At 46.0% G+C, this 19,663-nt stretch overlaps 1 protein-coding gene across 10 annotated transcripts in view; it reads left to right on the top strand.

Moving 5' to 3' along the window:
• Positions 1 to 19,663, top strand: part of LOC101099137 (AGBL carboxypeptidase 4) — a 1,457,496-nt gene that overhangs the window by 1,198,848 nt on the left and 238,985 nt on the right. For 5 of the 10 annotated variants that reach the window (XM_023258668.2, XM_023258669.2, XR_006583702.1 and 2 more), the window contains one exon: positions 19,167 to 19,300. The exons of 4 other annotated variants lie outside the window; for them this stretch is intronic. In XM_023258668.2, the coding sequence (XP_023114436.1) occupies positions 19,167 to 19,300 (134 nt within the window). Of the gene's footprint in view, positions 1 to 3,567; positions 3,891 to 19,166; positions 19,301 to 19,663 lie in introns of those variants that run through there. One more of the 10 variants, XM_045034765.1, reaches the window with a different exon arrangement.

The following is a 19,663-nucleotide window of genomic DNA, read 5'->3' as shown; positions in this document are numbered from 1 at the left end:
GTTAAGGGGTGCTAGTAAACCTCCTGACATTAGAACTGTGTAAGAGGAATATGGATGACCATTGGAGAGGGATATTGAAGAGGGGATTCAACCATGATTTGGTCGAACCTGACATTTTAACCACCTCTTTAAGTTTGAAATCTATACTGTTGAACTATCTTTGCTTGCTAATCAATGAATCAGCACTGTCTTGAGTAAAGCCTGGGGCTAGCGTCTCCATGTCAGAGGTACTTTGACTCCATTTCCATTAGGGCAGAGGAAGTACTTAGCAGGTTCTTCATGAAGCTGTGTTTAAAGACTGACTGTGTGAGTCACACTGGAAGCAGAAGCAGGGATGTCTTTCTGTTGCCCTTAGGCTGTCCAGTGGTATCTCTTTGAGCATCCCATACCTGCGTACCTGTCGTTCCTTCTCTAGAATCTGTGCACCTACGTGCAAAATGTATTTGAGTCTGTGTTTACTCTGCTAGCATCCGTGTCACTTTGTTCTTTTCATCTTTCTGGGTTCTTGGGACATGGAATTGCCTTCTTATGAGAATTATTTACTCTGACTTGGGTGGGGAACTGAGGGTATGGTGATATTTAACATGTTCACAAATCTGTCTTACAAGGAGTGGAAACAGTGCCTACCCTTTGGTCACTGGGAATGAGATAGAGTTGGGTTCAGCTCCAACTCTGAAAAAAGGGAGCAGATTTTCAGAAAAACGGTGCACCTCGTGTTCTCTTTCTTTAATACATTTGTTTTATAAGCATCTAAATATGCTAGGAACCTGGGATTCCGAGGTTACTCAGCCTTTTTTGTACCCCCTCGAAGAACTCATTGTAATGAGGGAAGATAAAAGGTGCTGGCACAAAATAGTAGACGGAGATCACCTGTGCTTCAGGAGTGCAAGCGGTTGGGGAAGACTTCACAAAGGAGGTGACATTAGAGCTGGTTTGGGGGAAATTGATGTCAGCATGTGCCCTAAGAGGAAGAACTTCCCAGAAAGAGGGCAGAGCAAGCATAAAGGCTTGGGACCTGATAAAGCATGCTATCTTGGGAAATGTCAAATAGTTTAAAGTGTCTGTATGTACTATTTCCAGTAAAGTGGTAAGAAAGAGGAGACTGATACTGTATTTGGGGGTCGCTTTCATTTAGATGGCATAGGAGGTTGGCCATGGTACTACCTGAAATTATTTTGCAAACCTAATTTGGAGCTTCATGGACTTTCATTAAATATGGCCAACTCTGCATGATCCATCTTGTGAATTATCAGAAGCCTTGCTACACATTACTTCCCCTTGGCCACCATAGGAATGTATTCTTAAGATAAAACCTCATTTAAGATCAGTCCAAAGAAATCATAATCATGAAGGTAAATCTTCTGGAACAACTCAGTGTGGCACCTCATTTTTCCACAAGCATGTGGGTCAACGTCAGGCCAACATCTGCATCAGGAAACTAGTGGTCATATCTGGCTACAACCACATATATACAGACGCGGTTTAAGGGAGCTTAATCTGACCTGTGCATTTGGATCTGGGAGGTGTGTGTTAAAGAGGTTCACCCATTTAACATAATCCCCAAATCACGATGAAATAATTTGGGGGTTTTGGCTTACCAGCTTCATCATTAGTGTAGCTGATCCAAAATGTGAGTAGAGTGCTTTTTTAAAAAATAATATGTAGGGGTGCCTGGGTGGCTCAGTTGGTTAAGTGGCCGACTTCGGCTCAGGTCATGATCTCGCAGTCCATGAGTTCTAGCCCCGCGTTGGGCTCTGTGCTGACAGCTCAGAGCCTGGAGCCTGCTTCAGATTCTGTGTCTCCCTCTCTCTGACCCTCCCCTGTTCATGCTCTGTCTCTCCCTGTCTCAAAAATAAGTAGACGTTAAAAAAAAATAAAAATAATACGTAATACTTTCTGATCATAACATAATGCCTGCTTATTGTAGAAAACAGTTAAATATAAACATATAAATGTAAAACACAAAGAAAACAAAATCACTCACCACTACTATGAAACAATATTTTAGTGCATTTTTTTTACACCTCGAGTTCATTTAAATAAATTTTAAAAATATATAACATTTAATTAGGTCTGCCACCTCCATTAAGCATTCCTCCATGAGAACACTTGTCTGACTATAACATAATCACTTACTTAAACATTTTTACTACTCTTGGACGGGACCATAAGGGTTTTGAGGACAGGGAAGGTGTTATCCATTTAATAACATATCTAATTTTGGCATAGGTATCCAAAACCTCAATTTCTGATGCACTATCTAACACTGCAAGGAATCTAGGTGTTTGTCTGGTCTGTTCATCTCTCTACTACTAGCACCTAGCCAGAATCTGGCATATAGTGCATACCCAAAAAATATCGGTTACTTGACTAGAAGAATGAATTACTGGATGGCTGGCTGAATGCAGATTTCTATTTATTGTTCTTCACACCAAATTGAAGTCCCTACCAAGTGCCAGGCCTGGGCTGGAAATTGGGGATATAAGCAGCCATGTATGATACAGGGGCGTCAGTGTGAGACTGCTGGTCCCCTCTGAACAGGCTCTGGTCCCTGTGAGCAGAGACCCGTCAGCCCTTTTTCAGTTGTTTCATGACTAGTCTGGGGGTACCCAAGCCCCTCCAAGCTCTTTTCCACCTAGAAAACTAAGGACAGAGCAAAGACTGGTATTCCTCGGAGTCCCATTCCTGAACTCAAAGTGCTCCAAAATGCCCAGCTAACCCTGGGCTTGCCTCCCTCAGAGCACCCCTCCACTCCCTGCTTCATTCCAAGTGGTCCCAGCCACTTGGTGGAGAGGGGCTTCGGTGGACGAAGACTACAGGGGAGAGGGTCGCCCCCTGCTCTCTCTGGCTGAGAGCTGCCCTGGACTAACCCTCCACCACCCCAGCCAGCTGGTCCAACTGGAAATCCCAGATAAGCCCCCGGTCTGGTCAGAACTAGTTTGGCAGCTCTGGGAGAACGTTTCTGGCTGACTGACCCTCCCCACAGCAGGACCTGGCAGTTTTGCAAAAAAAGAAGAAGAAAATGATAAGGCAACTAAAGGAGCTAAGAGGAGTGGCTACAATTATTTGAAACACTCTAAAATTCTGCTCGCTTGCAAGTGCAAGTTTACACTAAGGGATCCCAACGAGACTGCCCCCTTCCCATACCCTGCGTTCATTCTCTCACACTCTCTTCCCTCCTTTGCAGTGCAGTTTTGTTGCGATTCGATTTGTTTTGCAGCGCGATTGTTGAAGCGGTATCATACTCTCCGCACGCAGCGCGACTTTTCGTCGATGCATTTTTTTCCTCTCCTGCAATGCTATTGTTATTATTATTATTATTATTGCCATTCAGTCTCCCTGCCCTTTCCTCTCCCTACGCGAATCGCGCTCCGGCTGTGATTGCTCGGGTCTGACTTTGCGAGTGGCGGTGCGCTTCCAAACCCCCCTCACCCGCCCCCCGCCCCCTTACCCCCCCTCCCTCTCTTTTCCGCGCCCAGGCGAGAGCAGCCGATTGGCAGAGCGGTGCTTTCAGGAACAATAACAGTGGGGGGAGCCCGGGTCCCGGGGAGCCGCCCCCGCCCCCCGGCCCGGCCGCGCGGCCCGCGCCCCCCGCCGGGTCCCCACCTCCGCGCCCGCCCCGCGGGCTGACCGGCCCGACCGGGGCCCGCCCCCGGCGCCCACCATGTACGCCTTTGTGCGGTTCCTGGAGGACAACGTCTGCTACGCGCTGCCAGTGTCGTGCGTGCGCGACTTCAGCCCCCGCTCGCGGCTGGATTTTGACAACCAGAAGGTGTACGCCGTGTACCGGGGCCCGGAGGAGCTGGGCGCCGGGCCCGAGAGCCCCCCGCGCGCCCCCCGCGACTGGGGCGCGCTTCTGCTCCACAAGGCCCAGATCCTGGCGCTGGCAGGTGAGCGAGCGGGCCGGGAGGGACGGCGGGACCCGGGCGGGGGCAGGGACCCGGGGCGGAGGGGGCCGGGGGGAGCCTCCGCTCGCTTCGGCCTCCTCCTCCCGCCCCCTAGGCTTTTCTTTTGGGGATGGGGTGGCTCGAAAAGGCCAGACCAGTTAAAAACACCGGATGGTCCCCTTTGTCTTCCCCGCCTCCCCGACACTCCCGCGCTGTCAGTCTGTCTCCATCGCTCTTTCTCCGTCAGTCCTCTTTCTGTTTCTGCCTGTTCTCCTGGTTCCTTCACTTTTCTTTTCTCTCCCTTCCTTTGCACGTTCATTTCTCTGCCTCTCACCTTCTCTTTGGTCCTTTCCCTCTCTGCTCCTTCTGTCTCCTCAAGTTTCTCTGTCTGTCTTCCTTTAAGGCCCTTGGTGCCTCCTGGAACTGAGGAGGCTAGCTGGATGTTGTCAGACTCTTCTAGGTGGGAGTCCCCCTTCACAGAAGGAAGCTATGACATGCTTGTCCCATCCGGGTCATCATTGGACAGGATGAGGAGGCCTTGATCTCTGCATGCCACTCTCTCCTGCCCCTTCCTGGCTAGGTGGCAGAGGTAGTAGTGGCACTCAGCATCCCTCAGCCTCCACACCCCTTTTGAATCTCCCAGAAGCCACCCTGGGTTGAGAGCTGAGGGCGAGGAAAGAGTTTCTGGTCAGGTTAAGACCAGACCTCCCATTCCTGCTTTCTCAGGGCCCTGACAAATGGCAAGGCAGGTGGTCTCATCCCCATTTTGACAGATGAGGACACTGAGGTTCAGCTGCTGATAGGACAAGAAACCAGCCTTTCAGCCTCCTACACCAAGTTATTTCTGCCACATTGAGGCACCTTTTCCTTTGTAAAGAGAAGTCAGTGGACACTCTTTCCCAGCTAGTACTGAGAGACTTGGGTACAGACATGAGAGGAAGAAGAAAGTATCACTTCTGTTTTGGGGAGCAGCCTTTTAGCTGCTGCTGGGGGGGGGGGGGGGCGGGTACCTTGGAGTGGGCAGGGATAGTCAGCTGGCCCGGTCTCCACTTGGAAGGGAAGACCAGGGTTAGGAAGGGAAGGCCAGTTCCTAACTGGGTGAAGATGTCGTAGTTTTAAGACCTTTCCAATCTTTCCGACTTCCTTTGCTTTCTCACATTTAGCCTGAAAGATGAAGCCAGCATGTATCATATTTAAACTTGGCAGATAAAGAAACTGGCTTGAAACGCAGAAGTGACTTGCCTAGGGTCCCATGGCAAATTAGCAGGTCAGAGCTCTGGCTCATGACTCTAGGTCCTTTCCACCACCTCACGTGGCCTCTGGAAAGTGGGTTTGCAGTTGAGGAGTGGGGAAGAAGAACTAAAGACTGGTCGCCCTTTTTGACAGACTGTATCCTCACCGCTTCTCTGACACACTCCGGGGTACAGGGGTATAGGCCCATTCACAACACCCGAGGACAGATGAGTCCAGAAAACCAGAATGAGAGGAAGCATGCAGATAGAAAAGGGAAACCTTTGTAGCTGATTAGGTTTTATTTTGTTCGTTTGCTTTTAATTACCTAACGGAAGGGGCTAGGAGATTATTTCCCAAGAGTATAGGCCTGAGGAAGTTGTAACTAGGTTGTAACCTCAGCTTCCCTTTGGCTGGAAGAAAAGAAAGCATGCTTCTTGATGATTGTATTATACTCCTAGATCTGGAAGGGCCTTAGGAGAAGGGAAGGGGTGTGTGTCAGAAGTCAGTGGTATGTATGTGACTTAGTGTGTTAATGACTGCTTTCCTCCTTTAGAGATTGTTCATTCATTCACTTGTTCTTTCAGCAAACAAACTGCTTGGCTCTTCAAGCACTGCAGAGAGGCTGCTAGGCAGCCCTCACCGACTCTGATTTTAAAAATCAATGAAAGTCCTCATAAGTAAGAAATGTAGTTATTGGTCCTAGAACCATAAATCTTCAATCTATAGACTATTCATCCTCCAAGTTGGAATGTTGATAAATCTCTGGGGTTATTAAAAACAACAACAACAACAACACATCTAGGCACCATCTGGAAATTGGCAGAGTAGATCCAGAGAGGAACCATGGTGCCAGTTGAGCAAAGTGAGTTGAAAGCGCCTCCCCTACCTCGTTCACTTCTTTTCTTGGGAGAAGAAAAGGAGAGGAAGAAACAACTTGAGGTTGGCTAGACCACATTTCGAATTCCAATCAGCTGGTTAATTTTTAAATGGGAGCCGATGCCCTGGCTGCAGACCTGATTGAAAGGACCAGGGTGGGTTTGGGGATTCATTTATCCTGAGAGAATTCTCCTGTGTGTCTTGAAATTCCATCTTGACTTGAACGTGGTGGCTCTGAGAATTGCTCACAGTGACTTCATCTTAAAGAGCTCATCTTCTGGCATCTCCCAGGTATAAACACCACTGTGTTGTGGCATCAAATGTGAGGAGATGAGCTCTCAATGGTGAGGCAGAGATGGCTTTATGTTTGTGAATTAGCCATGCGTAGTTAATCCCTCTCTGGCAACAACAGCATGGGTTCAGGGGCAGTTTTAGGGCTACTTTATGGCTTTGGGTGACAAGTGTGTTACTTTACTGGGTATTTCCCAGGGCCAACCCAGAGCTGTGTTCAAGTGTACCTCTTCTTATATCCAGGAAATGTCAAAGACACTGCTGTGGGGCGTTGCATTTTTCCAGCCTGTGGTGGTTTATGTCATGGCTTCATTTGCATCAGACCCTACAGTACAGCCCTCCTCTCAACAGATTGTGATATCATTTCAAGGAAAAAAGAAACAAACCCACCTGTACTGATGATTTTGCTACGTGTGTGTGCATTGTCTCTGTTAGTCCTCCCTTTGCCCCTGTCGGTAGAGATCGCTATGACTATTTCCATTTCCTAGATGAGGACACCAAGGCTGAGACTTGCCTGCTAATAAATGGCAAAGCTGGCCTTGGAAAACAGGTCTTCCAGTGCCAAGGCCCTGCTTGGCAGTGTGCTTTGTAAAGTAGCTAATCTTCCCACCCACCACACAGCATGCTTGGAAGGAGTGAAAGCCAGTGGAAGAAATGACCCTGAAATGTGTAGCTCAAGGCCAGTTTTTGAGCCAGTGGACAGTTTTCATTTCAGAGTTTTCAAGCCCATTCTGCTCGTCTTCTTCCTCTCTTACCAGCCTCCCTCCTACAGAGCACACACTCCGTGCCCTCTCTGCCTTTAGTTGTCATTTTACTAAGGAAATCTCAGAGGAGCTCCCATCCTCTGTAGAGGAGCCATGTGACTCAAGACTTGGTTCACCGTTGGTCTCTCCTTGCTCACTCTCATTTATTTGCCAAACAGGTTGTGAAAGTGAGAGCTACCCATGTCGAGAGCTCACTATTATCCAACTGCAATCTGGCCTGCTACTGTGGCTCATAGGATTGAATTTTGTGGTTTTTAGGGGGCAAAAACTGGTTTCAGTAGGCTCAGTCTTAAAATTCTATGTTATTCCATCCAGGCACCTATGCTATGTTATTATTTGGGTGTGCTAAATTCCTTTGGTCGTCAGATGTCCCTTTACTACTTCCTACATGCCAGGCCCAGTGCCATAATAAGTGAATGCACCAGTACAGCTGAGGTACTGGCATTGAAATGACAGCACGACCTGGGGCAGACAAGAGTTCACTTATCAGGCCCTGAAAAGTATAGGTTTTTGTCAGGGGCAGAGTGATGGAGAAGAAAGGGGCATCATCCTCAGGTAATATGTAGTCATAGGGCCCATGGTAAGAATTAATAGGTAGAAGCCAGGCACTGGCAGGGAGAGGGGTGGGAGCAAAGAAAAGGCCAATTCTAGTGGGCTTTGCAGGTTCTCTTTTAAGTCTTTCTTTTCCAGCCCTACTGCCACTGCGCATTCAGGCCTGTACCAGTTTTTCTTTGTCTAAACCAATGCAGAGGCCTTCTAGTTGCTCACCCTTTCTGCAGTCTCATTTCTAAATCACCATCAGAATAATCTTCTAAAACGAAGTCTTAGGTCAATTCAGTTCTCTCCTTAGAACCTTCTGTAGCTCCCTCTTGCCTAGTGAATTAAACTTCAGCTTCCTGGCATTTATAGCAGCCCGAGCCCTCCCTCCCTTCTCCAGCCTCATCCACCCTTCCTACTTTCCATAGACCTCCGGTATTTCGTGCCTTCTTGAGAACACACCCGCAGTCACTCCTTTGAGCCAACAAAGATGGATTAATCATTGTCTGATGTGGGGCCTCTGCCCATGAAGCTCACCTTCGAGTGGGAAAGGCAAACATGTGACATGTTTGTGGTCCAGCGAGCTGAGGGCTGTAGAGGAGGGGACAAAATACACTGGGAGCCCCACTGCCTCAAGGGTGTTCCCGGTTCTACCCTCTGCCCCAAGAGGAGATTCTCCCTCCTCAGAGCTCTCCCTTTGCTTTGCTTGTCCCTTGCTTATGGATCTTAGCATTTTGGGTTTTGTTTCAGTGTGCCTGTCTACCTTACCAGCCAGTGAACTCCTCTAGGACAGGGCCCCATCTCCCTGGTCTCTGTGCCTGCAAGTGCCCAGCACGCAGTCCACACCAGCCAGCCTGTGCTGAACTCATGAACTTGGGGAAGACAGGTGCATTTATTGTGTTTGGGGAGCGGAAGTAGGAAAGGACAGGAACCTCTGTAGCAGCAACTTGTTTTTCAGAGCAGAAACCTGCAGCGGGATTCTGAGGTTTCATTCAACGTTGTTCATCTGGAAAGAGTCAACATTCTTTATCACTCCCTTGACTAGAAAAACCCCACACTTGGGGGGGAATAGCTTCCAAAGCCACGTTCTTCTTGCTTTGGTAATTTTAGCTCATTCAGGGCTCAGGTCCCAGCTTGGCATTGTCGGTCCAAATAGATCACTTGCTCCAGAAACGCTTTGGAACTTCTACAAAGTTAGCAGCGAAGCAGGGGACTAGCCGATTTCATATGCAAAGATTGTTACATGTCATCAGTGGGAGACTGCCAACAAAAGGATTTATTTTTTTTTAAAGCGAGTGAAAACTTTTAATTTAGGTTTTGACATGTTCTGCTAATACACATTGGAGCAAAGATTGGAACTTGCCTGCTGTCATCTGTTGCAGATTCCACTGAAATGTTAACCATTGAAGGCTCAGTCTGATGTGATTTATCTTGTTGGAGAACCACAGATTTGTTACAACTAAATGGTATGTGCTACAGAGTACTTCAGAGTTCTGGTTCACAGGATGAAAGAAAAAAATTGCCCCCAGGCAAGCTGAGGTCTTTCTCTTTTGTGTGGTGTTTTGTTATTCAAGAACACACTAGTTTTATTTTTAAAAACACACCAGAAAAGTAGAGTTCAAATTTAGATCTTTGACTCCAAGATTAATTCTCTTTCCACTGTGCCTACCTGCTTGTCTTATAAACTCCTTAGAGAGACAGAGAGATGTGTGAACTCTTCATTTTAAAATGCTTACCAGAAAAGCATACATGCCCTGAAGAGGTTTTCTCTGATGTATTTAAGTTCTGCTGGTATTGAGTTATACTAGGTGGTCAGCCATATGCTGGAGGGAAATGCAGGAGGAATGGGCATTGTTTTTTGTTTCTGTCTTTTTGCCTTTAAGGACTAACTTACTAAATATTTATGAAGTGCTCACCAGGTTCCAGGTCCAGTGCTAAGAATTTCTATATACTCTGTCTACATCCCTATAAAATAGGGCTTCTTGTTTTACCTGGGAGAAGCGAGCTATTCAAACAGAGGTATAGCAGGTGCGATAGGTGCCAGGCAGTGAACTGAATCTTCCCACGTACTCAGGGCTTGTGGAGAAGTGTGAGTCAGTTCATTCAAAAAGTGTGACACCTAAACTAAGGTGGCAGTGGTCATGATGGGTCTGAGAGGGATCAAGAAAGGAGAATCCATGGGACTTGGGAACAGCCTGGTTGTGGTGAGGAGGATGTGGTAATCTGGCCTCTCCTCCCTCCATGGGGAGCACTAGAAGAGTAGTTGGTTGGAAGAGATGATGATGAGTTTCGCTTGAGACAAGTTGAATCTTAGGGGCCTGTGGGACATCTGGGTGGATGCTCCAGGAGAGCAATTAGGCGTATGGCCAAGGTTCAGGACAGCACTCTGAAATTGGGCTGAAGATCCAAATGTGGAAGTCATTAGCCACAAGACTGGTGAGGTCACAGCGGGAGAGGGTGCAGAGTGAAGAATCATGCAAGGCAGAACTGTTCAGAACATCAGCTTTTAAGGGTACAGCTGAAGAAGAGCCCAAAAAAGGTGACTGGGAAGAAATAGAGATGGACAGAAAATCGAGTAGTAACCAGGACAGAAGGGTGTCCTGAAAATCAAACTAAGAAAGAGTCTTTGGATCCCAGATCTAGGCTTGTTTTTCTCTTAACTACATACAACTACTTTTTCCTCAGAGCTATTGGTTAGACATAAGGACAGCTAAGTATATATAAGCAAGAGAAGAAAAGATTTGCATGGGGTATTTTGGTAGTTTTCAGTGTCTGAGTTTTGCCCCCAGTACAGGAAGTATCAGGCCTGTTCTTTGGGGTCCAAAAAGCAGAGTTGGATGCAAAGAATGGAATTCATAGGAGTTGGTGGGAGCAATGTGATATTAACAGAGAGAACGATGAACAGCTAAAAGGGCTTCCAGCATGATGATAAGCTCCTTATCACTGGAGGTGGCAAGTAGGTCAAGGATATTCTGGAATGGAATCCTGCCCTATGAGAGAATTTGGTTAGGGGACCTCTAGGTCACTTCCTCAAGTATCAAGGAGGATGTGTAGAGAATGAAAGAAGATGGGCTTTGAAGTCTGACTATCTGGGTTCAAATAGTGACTCTGGTACTTAGAACCTGTGTGACCTTGGGGAGATCAATTCACCTCTGAGTCTCAGGTGCTCAAGTGTGATGCAGGAATAGGAATCAGCTACTCACCCACTGGGTTACTTAGCAAGGTAATATGGAAAAGCGTCTGGCACACAGTAGGTACTCACTAAATATAGGCCGCTGTTAAGGACTATGGTAGCCAAGGGTCCCTGAGAGAACAGCTTCCTTAGCTATTCGTGGAAAGGATTGATTTAGAGGAACAAGCACACGTAAGAAGCAGATAAGTGTAAGTTTAACTTGTGTGTATTTTAAATCCTCCTAGGGCTTGGCTTCAGCATGAAAGGCTAGTCATCCCCCAGTATGTTTTGGCCCTTTGTGACCCTATGCTGGTGCCATTCATTACCCTGACAAATGAGCCAGCAGGATGAAGTTCCTAGTATTGTCTGTGCTGCAGCCCTGTGCCAAGGCCAGTGAGGCAGTGGGAGGGAGAGCAAGGAGACCTACTGAAACCTGGTTAGCAATTTCTTCTCCTCCTTCTTGAATGGCATCAGTGGGACATTTCTTCTAATGTGCCCACCTGGAGGGATGAGATCATCTATTCTTACCCTGCGCTGCACAGAAAAGAAAGAGACCTGGATTTCCCTGTGACTGGTCAGCGGTCACAGAGCTGGAAGGACCCATTGAGGATTTCTAGTCTAGTCCCTGTGTTTTACGGAAAAGAAAACCAAAGAAAGGTGCCCAATCAGCCATAGAGTTAGCCACAGAGCCAGGCCTCGAACCAGCATCTCCTGATTTCTTTCTGCTTTACCACAGCGGGCCCTCTTCTTTCTGGTCTTTTGACTGGATATAATCCTTGAAACTCGAGAATTTTGCGTGCCTTGGATTCTGTAAAAACAAACACCACAGTCTAGAAAACGCAATGTGCGTGTCTTCTCTGTGGCATGTCTGTTTTTAATGCAAACATCGTAAGACTTTACAGGATTTTTGTACATATGAGAAACTTTAAACTTGCCTGTAGATATTTTTAAGACAAGACCAACTTTTGTACAACATTTTATGTTTGGCCTTTCAGAATTTCACCCTAGCTAACAAACCCACACCACATTAAACTCTCTGATACTGGATTCTTTTAATTATCCAGCATGATTTTATGTAAGATGGGAGTCACGACAGTCCCTCTCCCATTTTAACTGCATGCTGCAAATCCTTCAGGGCTATCATCGCTTTTGAAGACAGACTTGCATGGCAATTCCTGTCCACCTGCCTGTTTTCTAAGACACTATTTGCTTGTTACTGTACCTCCACTTTAATGGGATGTCTCTTTCTCAAAGGTCAGTAACAGACACCAATGAAGAGTAGCTTCTACCCTGTTTTACGGCTTTGAATAAGGACTCTGAGGATTATGTAGAGCTGGGTGGATTTGATAAGCTTGCGGTTCAGGAGTCTGCCATCAAGTCAGATGGGACTTATATAATGCCTAGTTCAATTTGGGAATTTATCACAACATTCTTCTGGGTGTAGGCAAGGTTTTAGGAGAAAGCAGGCACTCTGGAAGTTATATGGACATGCTCATCATTGTATATGTGCCTTGTAGTTCAGTTGAGGATATTTTAGCAACTTAACCATTTTTCTCTTGTTCCTATAGGATAATTACATGATACGAACAGGGAGGGCCTGAGTGTCGTGCAGACCTGATTGGAAATTGTTTCCACTGTATAATAGCTTTATGTCTTAGGCAAGCCATCTCACTTCCTTAAGCCTTGGTTTCTGCTTCAGTTGAATTCTCAGGCGGATTAAGTATATTGATGTTAATAAAGAATTTGGCATGGGTTCTGGCACACAGTAGGTACTTAGTATTGTTGAATGGATGAATGAAATTAACTGACATCACAGCAGCTGCAAAGGAGGAGGAAATAGTTGATGCCCAAATCCTTGGTGGTTTTCTCTCCCCTGGAAACAAGAGAATTAGGCAGTCAGAACCAGTAAAGGTTGTCTCTTCAGAGGCTACATATTTGTTTGTTTACCTGAGAACTGATTATTTAGTCTTAAGCTTGGAACAGTTGCAAAGGCAGGTTGACTAGAGAGTTTTCCTCGTCCTTCTGAGTCCACTCTTGGTTCCTTTTGTGGTTTCCTGGAATGTGAAGCCAGAAGCACACCCCAAAGCCACATTAGAATGCTACATGAGGTTATTTGCTGCCTTAGATGATCCACACCACTGTTCACCTTCATTATTGTGACCAGTCAAGAGTTATAGCTTCTTGTCACCCTATGTTCAGTCTCCTCCTCACACCTCATCCATCTTGCTTGCCACTGCCACATTAATCTTCCCAAAACATCTCTTTCATCATGTCTCAGTCTGTGTCAGATACCCGCAGTGGTTCTTTTTGCCATGGGATAAAAGCCAAGCACATAACCCACAGGGATAGCCTCAGCGCAGCTATTCATTGAACACCTGTGACAAGAAAGACACTGTGCTTGGTGTTTTACATGCACCATCTTTTGGAAAACAGTTTATCATTTCCATTTTATAGATCATGAAACTGAGACTCAGACAGGTTAAGTAGTGTGCCCAAGGTCCCACGGTTAGTATGTGGAAGAGACAGAATTCCAAACTAGGACCATCTCATTCAAATGACCATGCTGCTTTTATTAGATCCTGGGCCTCCCTCTCCCAACCATTTCTTCCACTTTTTGTGCTGACACTGATTATTCATTAATTTTCTGTAGCTTAGATATAGATGTGAGGTACCACCTTCAGTCAGGATTAGGGTCAGGAAGGCCTGGAGACCCAGAGGTTTGCCCCATGTGTGGCAGCATCTCTCAGGAAGTCAAATCTTGCTTTCTGGTTGGGGTTCTTGGTACATTCTGGGTTGTAGTGGTCCAAACTGAGACCAGAGCTCAGTAAATGTGCACTGACTACAGAAAAGGATGAATGGAGGCCCCAGGGCTTCCTGAGTCCTTATCCCTGGAGCACCAGTCAAGTTGAAGACTGATGAGCATTAAGATGGAACCAGGAAGTAGTTAGCTCCCAGAGGAGCCTCAGGATCTCCCTGGCCATGTGTCCAGATCAGGAGGCATGGGGTTGGAGGGACTATCTGCTTCTGCTCCTTTCGGGAACTCACTCTTGTCATTTCAGACTTTACTGCTCAGCCTACCTTTTCAAAGAATCCATTTCAAGTCCTTAGGCCTGGCTACAGCCTGTTTCTGTTATGTCTGGTGATGATCACTGCTGCTTTCTGGAGGCTTCCTGAGGACAGAGGCATCTGGAGATGCAGGAGAGCAGGAATAAAGTGGTCTTCTGCTTTGAACTTCGGGCTGGGGAATTTGGATGTTTTCATCTATGGCCATCATTCATTCATTCAACATTTATTCTGGTTCTGCCTGTTATAGGCCTGTGTCTAGAAAGGGTAGAGCATGGGCTCTGGACGTAGAGAGACTTAGAACAAATTCTGACTCTGCATCTTCCCATCTGGATGGCACTAAGCCTTCTTTGAGTCTCATTTCTTTTTTGTGGGAAAAAAAATGTGGCTAATAATTGCAGGATTGTTGTGAGATGTAGTAATGTAAGTAAAGAGCCTTATGATGGTACCTGGTAGGTAGTAGACATGCTACAAGTGGTAGCCTATTTTTTAATTGAAGTCTAATAACATGAAATTCACTATTTAGACCATTTTAAAGTATGTACAAATCAGCAATTCTTAGTACATTTACAGTGTTCTGCAACCATCTTCACTATCTGATGACAGAACATTCTCATCACACACGCACACACATGCAGAGAGAGAGAGAAAATCCCTGTTACCCATTAAGTGGTCACTTCTCATTGCCTCTTCCCCCTACGCCCCTGGCAAACATACTTTCTGTCTCTATGGATTTGCCTGTCCGGGTGTTTCACATGCGTGGAACCAGACAACATGTGGCCTTTGTGTCTGGCTTTTCTCACTTAGCATAATGTTTTGCAGAATTCATCATGTTGTCGCTATCTGTCAGCACTTCATTTCTTTTTATGGTTGTGTAATATTCTATTGCATGGATATACCACATTTTTTTAATCCATTCACCAATTAATAGATAATTGGGTTGTCACCACCTTTTAGCCATTATGAATAATGTTGCTTATAAACATCCATGCACAAATTTTTGCTGGATATGTGTTGATTTCTCTTGGGTATATACCTAGGAGTGGAATTGCTTAGTCATATGATGGTCTTATATGTAACATTTGGAGGAACTGCCAGACTGTTTTCGACAGTGCCTGCCCCAGTTTACATTCCCACCAGGAGTGAATGCGGGCTCCAGTTTCTCCACATCCTCTCATTGCTTGTTCTGTTTCTTCTCTCTTCCCTTCTGTTTTCTCATTATGGCCATCTTAGTGAGTGGATAGTTGTATCTCATTATGTGTTTGATTTGCGCTTCCCTAATGACTGATGATTGTGAGCACCTTTTCATAGGTTTATTGGTGTAGCCTCTTTTTAAAAATTATTCTTCCATTAAACATTTTTGTTTGATGATTCCCTGTTGTATGGCCAGGTCTAGGATTTGGGCCCTGCCCTGAGGTAACTCACACTCCAGTGGGGAAGGTTGACTTCAAACCAGATGATCTCAGCAGAGTAAGAAAATAAGCTACCTAGAGGTTTGTACAATGTGTATTGGGACCTTTGAGGAGGAAGGAGGAGGTGAATGGAGGCTGTGTGGAGTTTGCCAGGCAGACAAGAAAGGAGGGGGGCATTCCAGTTAGCTGGGCAAGCATGGAGCCTTGGGTATAGCTGGTGGGGGTGGGGCCTCAGGTAGAGAGTGGAGCACCCCAGGCAGGCAGCTGGGCAGGTCTCCACCCCCAAAAGCAAACCTGCAGCAGGCTCTACCGAGCTTCGCCACCCACCATATATACAGACAGGGCTCTGTTGCTTTCAATGCACATTTACTCAGCTGATTTGATTCCCACTTGAGATACATACTCAAAGAGAAGAGAAAGAGAAAGAGAAGAATGACACTCACTGACATAGCAGCTTGCCTGACTTCTTGTCCCACCAAGTGGCAGGACTGGACTTGGAATCCGGGTTGCCCCACTCCTAGTTTTTTCCCCAAACCTATTAGCTGGACCTCAGTTCTTCTTACCTTGGCATTCAAGGCCATTTACTCTCTAAGCTCCAGCTGCCTTAACTTCTTTCCTCACCTCTTTTTTCTGCCTGTTACTGAACCATGTTTAGTAACCATGCCAGTCTGCATATTTTCCCAACATTCCTTTTTTAGTTTCTAGTCTTTGTCCCTTTTGTGTGTTCCAAATTCTTGCCACCCTTTTTTTTTAAATGTTTTTATTTATTTTTGAGAGAGAGCGCGTGCGCGCGAGAGAGAGTATGTGTGCACACAAGCAGGGGAGGGGCAGAGAGAGAGAGGGAGACACAGAATCCAAAGTAGGCTCCAGGCTCCGAGCTGTCAGCACAGAGCCTGACGCCGGGCTCGAACTCATGAACCATGAGATTATGACCTGAGCCGAAGTCGGACGCTTAACCGACTGAGCCACCCAGCTGCCTCCAGATTCTTATCACCCTTAAATGGCTATCCTTTTATGAAAACTGCCCAAATACCATTCACTCCCCTCAGGTTCTTACTAGAACTTGATACAGAAGTGATCCTGGCCACTTCACAACATCCTGGCCAAGTGAGTGAGTCACAGATGAGGAAGCAGGATCAGAGAAGTAGAGTAACTCACTCAGTAAGTCAGTTAGTAAGGAGCCTAGCTCAAATGCTGCCTCTTCTCAAGCACCTACCATGGTTTGCACTGACCAAAGTGATCTCCCTTGCCTCTGAAAACAGTTCCTTCCCCCTTATTCAAACTCAGTATTGAAGATCTTGGATTATTGTTTTTTCAGTAGTTTTATTGTGTGTTCCCACAACTGGGTGCTCGTTCTCCATGTTCTGGGGCCCAGGCTAGATCTTGTAAGTGTATATTCTCAGGAAATGTTATGCTGAGACATAGGAGAAAATGCCGTGGACGCTGGGTACAGGGTCTGAGTTCTCATACTATTCATGTTTTGACACTAACTTCTATGACCTTGCACAACAGTGAGCTCTCCAGAATGAGAATGGGAAGTGTACTGCTATTCCTGTATCCCTGGGGCCTGATTGTTGAGTACACAGATATGTGGACTTCACCATTTGGAACCTCAGTCTCCTAATCTGCATTTTGAAAGGGTTGCATGAGATGACCTGAGGATTGTCCTCAGTGCAAATATTACCTAGTGTTGCACGTCTGAATGATTGCTTCTCTCCAGCCAACATGATCCTGAGCTACACAGTTTCAGCTCAGGGAGGCAGAGGGTGGCTTGTCACTTCTAGTTTGGTGTCTCCATCTCAAACTTTTGCCCTTGAATTTATCAAACTGACAACTAGCTCAGAAGCTTTGCCCCAACACATCCAGAAGTCCTAACACCACCTTCTCATCCTCTGTGTCTGGCTTTTCACATGTGGAAACGCCCACCTACCCCATTTCAGCGTAACATCATTTGAAGCACTTTCTTTCGCTTTTATATTTTCACAGCTTTTTGACTTAGAGTCAACAATGATCTGTAGGAGGAAGAAGCTGTTGCTCTTTTAGAAAGACCACAGTCCCCACTGTTGTTCAGCCTAACTCATTGGATGTATTTTATAGGCACAAAGAGAACAAAAACAGGCCTTTCTTGTGAAAATAGAACCTGAGGATTGCTCCTCCAGTTAGTGGGAAAGGCCGTTTTCACCTCTGCTCAGGCAGAGGGTGTTAACAAAGACTAGTCTTTTTTTCCCTGGGCAGGGCCCTCACACTCTATATCCTTCTTAAGTCATTCCTTTATTTTTAAAAATTGTATCTTTACTCACCTTATGCTTAAGGAGATAAAAATGATTCCGAGCATGTTGATAATGTCAGTTTTAGTGTTCTGTTTGTTGAGAGCCTGATGTGTACCAGGCAGTGTGCGGTGAGTTATGTAAATTATTGGTGCCGTCCCTCCCCACTGCATTGTAGAGCAGACACCTGAGCTCTGTGAGACTAAGGCTTCCCCCCTCCCTCCTTACCCTGCCACACAAGAGCTGAGGTTCCCAAAGAGGTCTCTCTGGTACCAGAGTCCCACTCCTCTCCAGCGGGGGCTCCCTTCCTAAGACTGTTTGGGAAGATGTGGCATTTGACTACATTCTAGAATAGTTGTGTGCTTATATGCTTCCTTCTCAGCTTTACTAACAAGTTGTGAAGAGAGAAGCCTGGCTTGGGGGAAGTGTAAGAGCATGTTTAACACACACACATATGCATGCACACACACACACTCACACATAAAGACCCTCAGAGACTGTATTTAACCAGCTACCTGGCCACATGCCACATCCAGCATTGGGCAACATGCTAGAAAGTGAATTTGGGCTATAGCAGTGGGAACCTTTGAGAAGTAAAAGAAACAGCAATCCCTAGAGTCTCGGTTCAAGCCAAGAACACAAGATCCCAAAGTATTTGCCACAAGGGGCCAGTTCCAGGCTCAAGTTTCTACCTCTAGAACTCCCCTCTTTGAATTTTTACTTTTGACATCTATAGTGAAAGATAGATCTGGGAAATAAAGTTTGAAATCTGTGCAGGAGAAAAAAATCTAAATCTAAAGAAGTCTAAAATCTTTTGGATTATCTGAAGTTGAGTTTAAAGAATGAGAAAGTGAGGAGGAGTAATATCCCTTTGTATTTGTGTAGCACTTTACAGTGTGTGGTTCATTTTGGTGTGTATTATTATCACGTGTAAGCACTGGGTGAGATGCCAGAGGCCTGTTTCTCCCTCCTGGCTCTTCCTCAGACTCACATTTTGGGCAAACCCCTTCTGTCCTCTGGGTTTGAGTTCCCTCCTCTGTAGAATGAGAGTTGGACCAGTTGGTCACCAAGGCCCCTCAAACTCTGTCATTCTGTGATCTGGTACCAGTAAAAAGGCAGTAAATGTTACTTGTTACTCTTCTCATATCTGTCTTACCTCAGCCTGTCCTATGTCGGGATTGTGGGGAGGCTCCACGAGAGGCCCCATGAGAGCCATCATCCCTTTCATGCTTATTGGCACCTGAGCTGGCAGAAAAACACGTCTTCCTGGGAATTCGCCTGGCTTAGAAAGATGGTGGTCGTCAAGGGCTCCATGTGCTAGTTTAGACCAAATAGAAGTCTAAGGGCCATTCCAGTTCCAAGATCCTGGAATTCATAAAAGGCCACCCTTTAAGGTATTTGTGGAGAAAGCCCTAAGCCAAATCATCGGACACTATTTCAACACTTCGAATGGCAGTGCCTGTAGCATGTACCTTTGACCCTAGAGTTTGATCTGCACTGCTGCTTTTAGGAGCCCTGCATGCAGGAGGGACAGGTCTTGGGTTTGTTTGCTTTTCCTTTTTAACTGGTCTGGCCTCAGTCAGTCATTCTCTAGCATTTGTGATTATGGGTATTTTGAGCATTTTGACTCATAATGAACCTTGTTCTCTTGATATGCATTTTAGAAGACAAATCTGACCTTGAAAACAGTGTGATGCAGAAGAAAATAAAAATCCCCAAACTTTCTCTCAATCACGTAGAAGAAGATGGCGAGGTTAAAGATTATGGGGAAGAAGATTTACAGCTTAGACACATCAAGGTAACAAAATCTTTCCCCTTCTTTTGGACGTATATGGGGGCATTTTCAGATTCTTGATAGCTAAAGAGTTCCAGTCTGGCCTCTTCTCCCCATATAAATGTCCTCTGGCAATTTTTTCAGATTGGGAGAGTGTTGAGACAGCTAGTATGCGTGTGCCTTGCTGACCAACTGTCCAGGAGCCCTGACTCATGCTGTGCCACCATGCACCACCCCGTTTGCCCCATCTAAGCAGTGTCATCCACTGCTGAGGGTTTGGAATGGTGCATTCCTCTCTGGCCTACAATCGTGAGCTCCAGGAACATTAAACAGCCGTTCTTGGGCAGCAGTTCAGAGCCAGTCACTATCAGATTGCCCCAAACAGCA

The sequence above is a fragment of the Felis catus genome, chromosome C1, assembly GCF_018350175.1.
Source record: "Felis catus isolate Fca126 chromosome C1, F.catus_Fca126_mat1.0, whole genome shotgun sequence".
NCBI lineage: Eukaryota > Metazoa > Chordata > Mammalia > Carnivora > Felidae > Felis > Felis catus.
This window is presented reverse-complemented; position numbering and strand designations above follow the sequence as displayed.